The sequence below is a fragment of the Panthera uncia genome (assembly GCF_023721935.1).
Source record: "Panthera uncia isolate 11264 chromosome A3 unlocalized genomic scaffold, Puncia_PCG_1.0 HiC_scaffold_11, whole genome shotgun sequence".
In the NCBI taxonomy this organism is placed as follows: domain Eukaryota; kingdom Metazoa; phylum Chordata; class Mammalia; order Carnivora; family Felidae; genus Panthera; species Panthera uncia.
The window spans coordinates 29,072,064-29,085,232 of record NW_026057578.1 but is presented as its reverse complement, the minus strand read 5'-3'; the positions used below and the strand labels follow the sequence as shown (position 1 = coordinate 29,085,232).

At 53.1% G+C, this 13,169-nt stretch overlaps 2 protein-coding genes across 2 annotated transcripts; one reads left to right on the top strand and one right to left on the bottom strand.

Moving 5' to 3' along the window:
- The first annotated feature begins 6 nt into the window (after window positions 1–6).
- Window positions 7–1,978, top strand: AVP (arginine vasopressin). Its single transcript, XM_049650079.1, has 3 exons — window positions 7–150; window positions 1,334–1,535; window positions 1,773–1,978. The coding sequence occupies exons 1-3, from the start codon at window positions 31–33 to the stop codon at window positions 1,949–1,951; spliced, it is 501 nt and encodes a 166-aa protein (XP_049506036.1). The 5' UTR covers window positions 7–30; the 3' UTR covers window positions 1,952–1,978.
- Window positions 1,979–12,110: 10,132 nt separating this feature from the next.
- On the bottom strand, window positions 12,111–12,950 carry OXT (oxytocin/neurophysin I prepropeptide). Its single transcript, XM_049650077.1, has 3 exons — window positions 12,831–12,950; window positions 12,474–12,675; window positions 12,111–12,196 (listed from the first exon to the last, which is right to left on the bottom strand). The coding sequence occupies exons 1-3, from the start codon at window positions 12,948–12,950 to the stop codon at window positions 12,141–12,143; spliced, it is 378 nt and encodes a 125-aa protein (XP_049506034.1). The 3' UTR covers window positions 12,111–12,140.
- Window positions 12,951–13,169: the final 219 nt, after the last annotated feature.

Genomic DNA, 13,169 nt, shown 5'->3' with positions numbered 1-13,169 from the left:
GCCCCACACACTGTGCCCACCTGCTCCAGGATGCCGGACACCATGCTATCCGCCTGCTTCCTGGGCCTGCTGGCCTTCACCTCCGCCTGCTACTTCCAGAACTGCCCGAGGGGTGGCAAGAGGGCCATGTCTGACCTGGAGCTGAGACAGGTAGGACTGTGGCCCATCTCAGGGCTGCATGGAGGGGGCAGAGCCCTAGGGCTGGCATCTAGTGCAGGAGCTGGGAGGGAAGGAAGTCATGGGGGAGGCAAGGTTTTAGGGGACCGGTCCAGAAGAAGGGAGGCTTGACATGGCTGGGCAGAGGGGGCCAGGCTGCCGGGCAGGCTAGGATGGGCTACAGGACTTCCTAGACACTATCCCCAGCCAGGCAGGGGATGCAGGAAAGACAGCTGTTTCCCCGGTCCATGAGACCTGGGCTTGGGGCCGGTCCATGAGACCTGGACAGAGAGGCCTCCTCTGTGCCCATGGGGACCTTGCAGCCCCGACAGGCTCTGTCCCAGCCAGGATTGGAGGCTTTCCCATCCAGCCTTCAGCCTCTGCTGGCCACAGGCCCCCCTAAGCCTCACACAGAAGCTGGCCATTGCTCTGAGCTCATTCGAGTGAGGGCGCCACTTCCTTCGAGGAAGTTCTGCTGGGTACCTAGCCCAGTTCTGTGCTGCACGACCAGTAGATTCTCTTTTATCCATTCCCTTCCATTTCCATTGGAAGGAAATCCAGTCAGCATGCCCAGTTCTGCCCAGGCCACAGGTGGCTAAATTTTGAGCCACTGAACAAACTAGAGTGGATAGGAAGCAGCCCCCACAGACTACCCTTCTCTCTGCTTGGCACCTTTGGAAGCCTGAATCACCAAGGGGCCTCATGCTCTCTCTGGGTCTCAGGCTCCTTTCACCCACAGTCCACAGAGGTGAGCAGAGGTCAGGGCCCAGAGAGGCCCACCAGCTTGCTGCGATGGGACAGGAAAGGGGAGGAAGGGCCTGGAAGTGTTCTGGGCATGGCATGACGCTCTCTGCTAGGGGTGTGGGTGCTGAAGATCAAGTTTGAGTGAGGGCGCGGGAGAAGGGCTGAATTATGGGAAGGGCGGTGGGCAGCTGAGAAGGGTGCACACCACTGATGGCTCCAGAGCTGAGAGGGAGGATGTCTTCCGTGTAGCCCGGGGGTGGGGGTGGGGTGGGACAGGGAGGGTGCTGAGGGCTGTCACTGAGTGCGGTATCCTCAGTCACCTGAAAACCAAGGGGGTTTAGTGGACGTGCGCCCCCGCCCGTGACCGCGGCCCCTGCACACCCCGGGCCTCGCAGGGCCCGCGCTCACCCCCCGCCCCCCGCCCTCCCGCCAGTGCCTCCCCTGCGGCCCCGGGGGCAAAGGGCGCTGCTTCGGGCCCAGCATCTGCTGCGGCGACGAGCTGGGCTGCTTCGTGGGCACGGCCGAGGCGCTGCGCTGCCAGGAGGAGAACTACCTGCCGTCGCCCTGCCAGTCGGGCCACAAGCCGTGCGGGAGCGGGGGCCGCTGCGCCGCCGCGGGCATCTGCTGCAACGACGGTGCGCTGGCTGCCGGGGCGGCCCGGGGGTGGCGGGGGTGGGGCCGGGATCCAGGTGGGGGCGGTGCGGAGGTTCCCGTGGGCGCGGCCCCGGGGGCGGGCGGGGTCGGGGCCGGGGTCCAGGCGGGGCAAGTCCAGAGGTCCCGGTGGGCGTGGCCCCGGGGTGGGCGGGGTCCCGCGGGCCCAGGCTGGTCGATCTGGGTCGGTCAGCTGCGCGCTCTGCCCGTGCCCCCCGCAGAGAGCTGCGTGACCGAGCCCGAGTGCCGGGAGGGCGCTGGTTTTCACCGCCGCGCGCGCGCCAGCGACCGGAGCAACGGGACCCAGCTGGAAGGGTCGACCGGCGCCCTGCTGCTGAGGCTGGTGCAGCTGGCGGGGGCGCCCGAGCCCGCGGAGCCCGCCGCACCCGGCGTCTACTGAACCGCCCGCTCCCCCCTCCCGCCCCCGCAGTCCGGAAAATAAACCTTTTAAAATGCACCCGCGAGTGTCTGTTTCCGTCTCCAGGGGTGAGGAGGGGGGCAGAAGAGACGGTGGGGCGCGGACCCCCCCACCTCACCCGCCGCAACTATTCCGGGATCTTTAAGGGAAGAGATCTTGGTTCTGCAGAGTTCTAGGGACCGGGCGACCTGGGGGGGGGGGGGGGACAGAGCCAGAGCCGGGAGTAGGGCATCCTCTGGCAGAGGCGTAGAAGTAAAGGCAAGGAGGAGAGAGACATTGGTGGACAAGATAGTGAGAGAGGACAGAGGAAGCCGAGATGGAGAGAGAGGGGTTGAGAGCCTCAGAGGGAAGCGCGAGAAAGGCCGAAGGGGAGGAGCCAAGGAGGTTCCAATCCCCATTTACATCCCAGGAGACTGAGGCACAGCTTCAGGGACCCACCCAACACCCCAGATTTCCAGTCTACTATTTCATTCAGGGTTGTGCCGTGTGTGTGTGTGTGTGTGTGTGTGTGTGTGTGTCTGTGTTGGGGGGGGGTGGCAAATCACCCCAGATACACCAGAGAGAGGGCCAGGTACTCTCTGTCCAGGAAAAAGCTAAGCAGGTCCCGTGGGGGCCCTTCAGCCAGAGTGGGAGAGGGAGCCCACCGAGACCCTAACTACATGCCCCCCCATCCGTGCTGCCACACAGACCAACAAATAATCATGAGCCGCATTCCTTATGATCCTTGACCACAGTTAACAGATGTAGACCCTGAGATACTCATTCAAAACCACAAACACAACAGACTCAACCGTGGACAGGTGCACACACTTAGGACCTTCCACCCTTGGACACATGCAACTTCAGGGAAGACGTCCACTGGCATTTAGCCTGTGCTATTCTGTGTCCCTATGTCCTTCTTTGTCCCCTCTATTCCTTTATCCCCTTTGAGCCTCACTCCCCTCTCTTTCCCCATCCTCCAGCTCGTTGGCCCACTCTTGCTTCTCTCCTTGTCCCATTACATCCCTCCCTTGCCCCTTCTGCCCTCTCACTCCCTCCGTCACCTCCCAGACTTTCTCTCTGCCCCCTCTGTTCTCCACATCCTATCCTTGGGATTTCTTGCTCCAGAACTTGGGGTGAGAAGAGGCTGCATCTCCTCTGGAATCTTCCACTTAGAGGCCAGGAGGGAGCAAAGACAGAAGTCACTCTGTGCCCTGACCCCAACACCCTACCTTGGGGCAAAGCCTTATGACTCAGCCTCAGTCAGACCTGGCCAGGTTCCACGTGCCAAACCAAGGTCAAGTTCTTTTCTGGTCTTAGAGCCCATTTGCTGTCACCCCTGACCTGGCTCAGTGCCCATCATGATTAAATGTAGAGGGAGGGCAAGAGCTGTGTGGGCTTTTATCCCTGCCATGGTCTCCTGCCTCTGCCCTGATATGGCCCATCCAGGGTGGGTCCCAGGTCTTGGTAGGACTGTCTGTGGCAGGACCAGACCTAATAAGAATTTAGAAACCCTTCCTGACACAAGGAAGTGGAAAGAAGCAGCTGGTTTTTATTTTTTTAAAATTTTTAAATGTTATTTATTTTTGACAGAAACAGAGACAGAATGCAAGTGGGGTAGGGGCAGAGAGAGAGGGAGACACAGAATCCGAAGCAGGCTCCAGGCTCCCAGCCGTCAGCACAGAGCCCGATGTGAGGCTGGAACTCACAGAGCTGTGAGATCATGACCTGAGCTGAAGTCAGACGATCAACTGAGCCACCCAGGCGCCCCGCAGCTAGTTTAAAAATGGATCATATAGGGGCGCCTGGGTGGCTCGGTCGGTTGGGCGTCCGACTTCAGCTCAGGTCATGATCTCACGGTCCGTGGGTTCGATCCCCGCGTCAGGCTGTGCTGACCGCTCAGAGCCTGGAGCCTGTTTCAGATTCTGTGTCTCCCTCTCTCTCTGACCCTCCCCCATTCATGCTCTGTCTCTCTCTGTCTCAAAAATAAATAAACGTTAAAAAAAAAAATGGATCATATACCTAGATGTAAAACCTAAACTATAAAACATCCTTTTCTAAAAAATTTTTAAATGTTTTGTATTTATTTTTGAGAGCGTGTGAGAGAGAACAAGTAGGGGAGGAGCAGAGAGAGAGGGGGACAGAGGATCCGAAGCGAGCTCTGAGCTGACAGCAACAAGTCTGATGTGGGGCTCGCACTCTCACAAACCAAGAGATCATGACCTGAGCCAAAGTTGGATGCTCAACCGATTGAGCCACCCAGGAGCCCCCAAACTGTGAAACATTTTGAAGAAACTATGGAAGAAATGGTTCATGACCTTGAGCAACAACTCAACTCAAATATTTATTCTTTTTTTTTTAACATTTATTTATTTTTGAGAGATAGAATAAGACAGAGCACGAGTGGGGGAGGGGCGGGGGGGGCACAGAATCCAAAGCAGACTCCAGGCTCTGAGCTGTCAGCACAGAGCCCGATGTGGGGCTTGAACTCACGGACCACGAGATCATGACCTGAGCCAGAGTCAGACGCTTAGCTGCTGAGCCACCCAGGTGCTCCTCAACTCAAATTTTTAAATGGGCAAAAGATTTGGGGCCCCTGGCTGGCTCAGTCAGTAGAGCATGCAACTCTTGATCGCAGGGTTGTGAGTTCGAGCCCCACGTGGAGTGCAGAGATTACTTAAAATCTTAAAAAAAAATAAATAGGCAAAAGATTTAAACAGACGTATAGCCAAATAACATATATAGGTGGCAAATAAACACATGTTAAGATGTTGAACAGCATTAGCTGGTGGGGAAATGCAAATTAAAACCACAATGAGACATTCATTACAATGACTTTAAAAAGTGCTAACAATACCAGGTACTGACAAGGATATGGAGCGACTGGGACTTTCGTATATTGTTGGTGAAGACGCAAAATCAGGCAACCACTCTGGAAAAATGTTCAATAGTTTCTCGTAAAGTTATGCTTTTGCTTACTGTTTAACCCAGCCAATCCCATCAGTCATCCCAGTGAAATGGAAATGTTTGGAATGGCTCTGTTGGTAATCAGCAAAACTGTGTAAGTTTGAAACAGGTGAGAATTTGAGTTAACCATCCTGAGTTAATTTTTGTATTGTCCAAGTTATGGGTTGCGGTTCGTTTTTGGCATCTGGGTAGTCATTTGTCCCTGCACTGCTTGTTCAAACGATGAGTCTTTCCCTTTTAGGTTGTCTTCGTAACTCCCACAAAATCATTTGACCATATCCATGTAGGTCTATTTCTCAACTCCTTTGTCAGTTCCATCGGTCTGTAGAGCTGTCCCTTCTCCACTACCAACTTGTCTCCAATATGATAGCTTTTTGTAAGTCTGGAAATCAGGCAGCATGACTCTTCCAGCTTTGTTCTTTTCCAGAATTGGTTTGGGTAGGGGTGCTTGGGTGGCTCAGTCAGTTAAGTGTCCAACTCTTGGTTTCGGCTCAGGTCATGATCTCACAGCTTTGTGTGTTCGAGTCCCACATCGGGCTCTGTGCTGGCAGCGCGGAGCCTGCTTGGAATTCTCTCTCTCTCTGCCCCTCCCCTACTCATGCTGCGTCTGTCTCTCTCAAAATAAATAAATAAACTTAAAAAAAATTTTTTTAGCCTTTTTTTTGTTTTTTTTAATTTTTAATTTTTTATCTTTTTTAATGTATGAAATTTATTGTCAAATTGGTTTCCATACAACACCCAGTGCTCATCCCAAAAGATGCCCTCTTCAATGCCCATCACCTCCCCTCCCCTCCCTCCCACCCCCTCTCAACGCTCAGTTTGTTCTCAGTTTTTAAAAAAAAAATTTTTTTTTAATGTTTATTTATTTTTGAGACAGAGAGAGACAGAGCATGAACAGGGGAGGGGCAGAGAGAGAGGGAGACACAGAATCTGAAATGGGCTCCAGGCTCTGAGCGGTCAGCACAGAGCCCGACATGGGGCTCGAACTCACAGACCGTGAGATCATGACCTGAGCCGAAGTCGGACGCTTAACCGACTGAGCCACCCAGGCGCCCCTGTTCTCAATTTTTAAGAGTCTCTTATGCTTTGGCTCTCTCCCACTCTTAAAAATGTTAAAACAAAAAAAAGAATTGGTTTGAGTATTTTAGTTCCTTTGCTATTCCATATAAATTTTGCAAGCAGCTTAATGATTTCTACAAAAAAAAAAAAATCCCACACAAACAAAAACACACTTAAAAACACACTTCTGGGAGTTTGATTGGAATTATGTAGTAATAGATTTGTAACTATATTTTCCAGCTTCCTTTGCAGGGAGGTGTGTCCATATGACCATGTTCTTGTTAATAAAATGTGAGTAGGGGTGCCTGGGTGGCTCAGTAGGTTAAATGTCCGACTTTGGCTCAGGTCATGATCCCGCGGTCCGTGAGTTCGAGCTCCGCGTCGGGCTCTGTGCTGACAGCTCAGAGCCTGGAGCCTGTTTCAGATTCTGTGTCTCTCTCTCTCTGACCCTCCCCCATTCATGCTCTGTCTCTTTCTGTCTCAAAAATAAATAAACGTTAAAAAAAAAATAAAAAAAAATGTGAGTAAAAGGGATAGTGAACTTGGGGTCTTATGACAGTGGGTGTGCCTCCACCCCACTCTTTCCTTTCCCACCCGTTGGAATCCACAGCATCCTAGACTCAAGCATCAGACAATGACAAGGACGAGGAGATGCCAGAATTGCATGGCAGAAGAAATCTGGGTCCCTAAGTGATGGAATGGGACAGAGCCAGGAATGCTCATCTTAGGCTGATAAGAAACAGAGGAATAAACATCTACCCTCTAGAAGCCTCTAAAGCCTCCTTACCATTTCAGTGTTTTTATTACAGCAGCCTAACCTTAACCTTAACCAACCATAACCCCTGAATTCTGCAACGATTGAAAAGTGAAACAAAAGAACGTGGCCTATGGAAGCCGCAATACAACCTTTATTATTGAGAGAGCTGATGTTAGAGAGTTTCTATCTGCTGGCAAGTGGGCTTTGTCAGGCCGATTAACAAGTTGGAGACAAGTTTACCGTCCCAGGCACAGGGAGCTGGACCTTCTTCCCAGGACTTTCCTGCTTCTTTGCTTTTCCATGCACTTATGATGACAGCGTGTGCTTCCCAGGCTGGCAGCCTGATCCCATGAGGCATCGGGAGATGAAGGGGTGGGCTTGTGCACGTGCACATTCCTTTCCCCTCAAATCATCCCATCAGCTACTCCCCCCTACCCTCCACCCCCCTCCCCTGCCGCCCCACCTCAAGGAGAATTACCTCAGGGATGCCTATAAGAAGGAAATATCAGGAATGGGGAAAAAATATCCCCGACCTCTGCCCCATAGACAATCGTCTTTTATGATGCTTGAAAAACTTTTGGTAGATTTTCACGCCATTCCAGATTTAAAAACTAAATTACACTAAACTTAGGTATGGAAGAGAAGCAAGCTTGCTTAACCTATGCGTACGGACCCTACAGAAAACAGAAATTGCGGCCCTTCAGCATCGCACCGCAGATCGTCGCTAATACAGCACGATGGGAAAATAAATCGGCCGTAAATGTTCAGGGATGAAGTTGATGTTTATAGTTTTCAGACTGGGGCCCCTGGCTGGCTCAACCAGTGGAGCCCGCGGCTTAACTTTGGGGTCATGAGTTTAAGCCGCATGTTGCATGTTGGGCTTTGAGTTTACATAAAAAAAACCAGGGGCGCCTGGGTGGCTGGTGAAGCGTCCGACTTCAGCTCAGGTCATGATCTCACAGTTGGCGAGATCGAGCCCCGAGTGGGGTTCTGTGCCAGTAGAGCCTGCTTGGGATTCTCTCTCTTCTCTCTTTCCCTCTCTCTCTCTCAAAATAAGTAAAATAAAATAGTGTAAATTAGGAATATGAATTATGTAAATAATAATACTAATTTGTAAAACAACAGCTGTGTGAGACTTTAGGACAAGAGTGTTCCAGTCTGAAAACCATGCTTTTTTTTAAAATTAGTTTTTTCTAATTTTTTAAAAGTTTATTTATTTATTTTGAGAGAGACAGAGACAGCGTGAGTAGGGGAGGGACAGAGAGAGAGGGAGAAAGAGAGAGAGAGAATCCCAAGCAGGCTCCACACCATCAGTGCACAGCCCATGTGGGGTTGAACTTTGAAAACCATGAGGTCATGACCTGAGCTGAAACTTACAAAACCACGAGGTCATTACAAAACCACAAGGTCATGACCTGAAACTGAGAGTCTGAAGCTTGACTGACTGAGCCACCAAGGCGCACCCCTTTAATTTTTTTAAATGTTTATTTAATTTTGAGGGAGAGAGAGAGAGAGGAGAGCGAGAGTGAGCATGAGTGGCGGAGGGGCAGAGAGAGAGGGAGACACAGAATCTGAAGCAGGCTCCGGGTTCTGAGGTGTCAGCACAGAGCCTGACACGGGGCTCGAACTCAGGAACCATAAGATCCTGACCTGAGCGGAAGTCAGACGTTTAATCCACTGAGCCACCCAGGTGCCCCCTAAACAGACTCTTAACAATAGAGAACAAACTGATGGTTACCAGAGGGGAGGTTGGTGGGGAGATGGGGGCAATAGATGAAGGGGATTGAGTGCACTTGTCGATGAGCATTGGGTGATATATGGAACTGTTGAATCACTACATTGTACACCTGAAATTAATGTAACACTGTGTGTTAACTATACTGGAATTAAGGATAATGAATTAAAAAAAAAAAACATGACCACACACTGTTACCACGCATATGCAAACTCAACAATATATTAATATCATAAAACAGGCACTATTTAAATTTCCCCAAGTGTTCCATGACTATACTCTTTGAAATTAGTTGATATCTGAGCCTGTATTTTCCTTAAGGTACAAAAGAGAATTTTTTTATTTTTTTATTTTTATTTAAAATTTTTTAACATTTATTTTTGAGACAGAGAGAGAGAGAGCATGAACAGGGGAGGGTCAGAGGAAGAGGGAGGCATAGAATCTGAAACAGGCTCCACGCTCTGAGCTGTCAGCACAGAGCCCGAGTGGGCTCGAACCCACAGACCGCGAGATCATGACCTGAGCCGAAGTTGGACGCTTAACTGAGCCACCCAGGCGCCCTGAGAATTTTTTTTTTAAAGTAAGCTCTACTCCCAAAGTGGGGCTCGAAGTCATGACCCCTAGATCAAGAGTCACCTGTTCTACTGACTGAGCCAGCCAGGCACCCCACAAAAGAGAATATTGATCCTGGTTGCCCTTCTACCTTTTTATTTTCATTTTCTTTTTTTAAATTTTTTTTTTAACGTTTTATTTATTTTTGAGACAGAGAGAGACAGAGCATGAACAGTGGAGGGTCAGCGAGAGGGAGACACAGAATCTGAAACAGGCTCCAGGCTCCGAGCTGTCAGCACAGAGCCCGACGCGGGGCTTGAACTCACTGACCGTGAGATCATGACCTGAGCCGAAGTCGGCCGCTTAATCGACTGAGCCACCCAGGCGCCCTATTTTCATTTTCTTACGTTTTTATTTTCCTGAACTTCTTGTAGAGAATGGGTCCCAATTTCTTTTTATTATATTTGTTATAAGTAGAAACTGGATTTTGTGTATGTCGCCTAGCGTAGCCTTGCCTGTTTGGTCACATATTAAAGTAATATTTTGTACTAGATTCCTTTTCTCTATATTACTGCTAAGACTATACGTTTTTTGAAATTATGTGTAGGTGGGCATATTCTCTAGGAATTTCACTTCCGGGTAGAAGAACAAAGAATAGTTACACAAAGTGGGAACCACTGCCCTGGACAAGCCCCCAAGCACTTTGGAGGTCTGAAGGGGTCATTCTGGCGAGGACCAAAGGCCGTGGGACTGAGCAGCCAAGAAGAATGGAGAATGACACCCAGCTTGCTTCTGTGCCGGTGGGGCCACTGGACCCAGCTTGACGCCACCTCTGGGACAAACTCAGGAAAAGAGGCGTCAGTCTGACCCTGTGTTTTGAGGCAATAAAATAGTATCGACCTTTGGATTCTTGGGAAGAGTGGGACAGCAAAGTGGGTGCCTGAGTGGGTGAGGGGACCTGAGCTCTCTCCCAGGGTGGGGACAGCTGGGCTGGCACCCCAGGACACTCAGGGGGAACGAGTGAGGTCCCAGGGGGAGATCCCAGACTTCCTGCTAAGGTGGCAGGGGGGACTCTCCAGCTCGGGAAAGCACAAATCCGTTCCCACATGTCTCTAGTTGAGGAGCTCGGTCACCTCTAGCCGCAGCCCTCCCTGGCTGTGTGGTTTCTGAGGGACACAGAACTCTGCGACTGTCCTCAAATACCCAGCTAGTGCACCGAGTCCTTCCTCATGGTTGGTTTAAATGGGACTCCGCTTTGAGTTATCTCGTGTCCCTTTTGATGTCTAATCCCCCCAGATGTGGGGTCAAAGGAGGGGCTAGTCTCATGGCCTCAGCAAGGACCGCAGGCTATACAGTGGAATATTACTCAGCCACGAAAAGGGTGAGATCTTGCCATTTGTGCCAACACGGATGGACCTAGAGGGTATTATGCTAACTGAAATAAGACAGAAAAAGACAAACACCGTATGGTTTCACTTATATGTGAAATCTAAAACAAAACAAATAATAAACTAAAAAAACAAACAAAAAGAACCACAGTCCAGGTTGCTGTAAGCCACTGGGATTTTCAAAAGCCTCATCTCTATTCTTCTTACACATCTTAGCAATAATGATCTTTTTTTCATTTTTAAAATGAATATTTATTCAAATGCGATATGCATATAAAATATAAAAATACATTCAAATATGATATACATATAAAAGTTAGCAAATCACATGCACATGTTAAGTTTTCGGAAAATGAACACACCTGTTTTACCAGCTCCCAGACCAGGAAAAGAGAGTATGACCAGAATTGCCCTTGGACCCTCTCCAGTCACCACCTCACCCAAGATTTTGCCTGTTTTCGTAATTTATAGTAAAAAAAAGTCTTACGGTCCGCTTCAGGGTATTTTTTTCTCTCTCCACCCGGTGAGACCCACATACTGCTGTGTGTGTGGGGGGGTGCTATGCAGACCTCCAGTGTGGGAGAAAGCCCTAGAAGCTACACTTTTTCTTTTTTTTTTTTTAATTTTATTTTTTTCAACTTTTTTTAAAATTTATTTATTTTTTTGGGACAGAGAGAGACACACAGCATGAACGGGGGAGGGGCAGAGAGAGAGGGAGACAGAATCGGAAACAGGCTCCAGGCTCCGAGCCGTCGAGGCTCCCAGCCATCAACCCAGAGCCCGACGCGGGGCTCGAACTCACAGACCGCGAGATCGTGACCTGGCTGAAGTCGGACGCTTAACCGACTGCGCCACCCAGGCGCCCCTGAAACTACACTTTTTATAACAGCGATCTGTTGCTGTTTCACTTGCAGGGGGGAGTGTGGCTGTGGACCTTCTGAAACTGCTCGGGTAAGTGAGTGACCGCATGTTTTGGGAAAGAGGAATTAGGCCGTCTTGATTCCCAAAAGGGTTTTGGATCCAGGAATGGCCGAGAAATAGGTCGAAGATTCTGTTTGTTGGCGGCTTTTGTGTTTTGCGGTCATTCTGTGGCGGTGGGCTCCCAGGAGTCCCTGGCCCGCGGGGTCCCCAGCACTGCCAAGTTCCTCAGCCGCACAGGCAGAGGCAGGCCTGCTGGGTCCTCGGCAGCTCGGCCACCTCTTCTGCGCACGAGTGGCCTCCGGTGGCCTGGAGTCCAGCTCCTCGGAAACGTGAAAGCCCTTCAGCTGCGAGGCCCCAAACCCAGCCCTCGGGTCGCGGTTCAAGCCTCCCTCCAGAGGTAGGGAAGTCATTCCCCCGCCACTGGCCGCCTCCCCTTCCTCTGGTTCCCTGTCAGCACCCCCGTCGTTTGGTTTCTTTGAAATGTTCCTGGTAAGCCCACCTGCTACAGGCCCCCAGCTCTGTTTGGAGCGGGAAGCTGGGGTCTGTTTCCCTCTCTCTCGTTCGCCAGCCGGTGCAGGACTTCGGCTGCGGGAACGGCGCGCTCCGAACCCCGGCCCTCCCGATCGGAATTGCCCGGAGACGCAGGCCCCGCCAGGCGCGACCCTCGGGGTTCCCCCAGCGCCCTCCTTCCCGTTTCTGAAAACGAGACGCCAGACGAGTTGCAGGGGGAGAAAATTCTGCTTTATTTCATTATTTCTGGGGGTGGCTGCGGAGGGGCGAGGGGCGCGCTGCGCCGCTGTCCAGGCCGTCGGCTCAGCGCTGGGAGAAGGCGGCCTCGGCGTCGCAGGCGGGGTCGGCGCGGCAGCCGTCTGGAAGGACAGCGGGTCAGGGGTCGCCCTGCGCGGTCCCCTCTGGGTCCCGGGTCCTCGGCCTCTGCCCCCCCTCCGCGCCCCCGGCCTCGGCTCACCAGGGCTGCAGCAGACGCCGGCAGCAGCGCAGCGGCCCCGGGGGCCACGCCCACTGGGATTTCCGCACCAGCAGCACCTGGACTCCGCCCCCGGGGCCGCGCCCACCGGGACCTCCGCACCGCCCCCACCTGGACCCCGGCCCCGCCCCCTCCGCCCCCGGGCAGCCCCGGCAGCGCACCGTCGTTGCAGCAGATGCCCGCGGCGGCGCAGCGGCCCCCGCTCCCGCACGGCTTGTGGCCCGACTGGCAGGGCGACGGCAGGTAGTTCTCCTCCTGGCAGCGCAGCGCCTCGGCCGTGCCCACGAAGCAGCCCAGCTCGTCGCCGCAGCAGATGCTGGGCCCGAAGCAGCGCCCTTTGCCCCCGGGGCCGCAGGGGAGGCACTGGCGGGAAGGCGGAGGGTGAGCGCGGGCCCTGCGAGGCCGGGGGCCCGGGCTCGGGGTATGCAGGCCCCCCCCCGGGCGGGGGCGCACGTCCACTAAACCCCCTGGGGCCCCGGCGGGGCGGGCAGGAGCGGTGGGTCGTGGCGAAGGCTCACCTGGCGCACGTCGAGGTCCAGCGCGGCCCTCTTGCCGCCCAGGGGGCAGTTCTGGATGTAGCAGGCGGAGGTCAGCGCCAGGAGGCCGAGCAGGCAGCAGGCGAGGCCGGAGCCGGCCATGGTGTGGACACACTGGGTCGGGGGCGGCGGCTGCGGCGGCGACTCTCCCACCGGCCTTTTTATGGCTGGGGCCGCAGCAGGCGGAGCCCTGTCTAAGAGGGCCGCCGTATGACTGGTCACAGCGGGTCACTGCGGGTCAGGCCCCGGGCGCCCGGCGCGCCCCCTCATTTGCAGGGGCCTGGCCCTGTCACGGTCACCGCCTCGGCTAATGGACTGGGG

What these genes read in the sequence shown, in the direction of transcription:
- AVP (XM_049650079.1), top strand. Translation starts at nt 31, where the DNA reads ATGCCGGACACCATGCTATCCGCCTGCTTCCTGGGCCTGCTGGCCTTC. An exon ending in CTGACCTGGAGCTGAGACAG is followed by an intron (nt 151 to 1,333) that starts GTAGGACTGTGG and finishes CCCTCCCGCCAG; the next exon opens with TGCCTCCCCTGCGGCCCCGG. An exon ending in GGGCATCTGCTGCAACGACG is followed by an intron (nt 1,536 to 1,772) that starts GTGCGCTGGCTG and finishes TGCCCCCCGCAG; the next exon opens with AGAGCTGCGTGACCGAGCCC.
- OXT (XM_049650077.1), bottom strand. Translation starts at nt 12,950, where the DNA reads ATGGCCGGCTCCGGCCTCGCCTGCTGCCTGCTCGGCCTCCTGGCGCTG. An exon ending in TGGACCTCGACGTGCGCCAG is followed by an intron (nt 12,676 to 12,830) that starts GTGAGCCTTCGC and finishes CCTTCCCGCCAG; the next exon opens with TGCCTCCCCTGCGGCCCCGG. An exon ending in GGGCATCTGCTGCAACGACG is followed by an intron (nt 12,197 to 12,473) that starts GTGCGCTGCCGG and finishes CTGTCCTTCCAG; the next exon opens with ACGGCTGCCGCGCCGACCCC.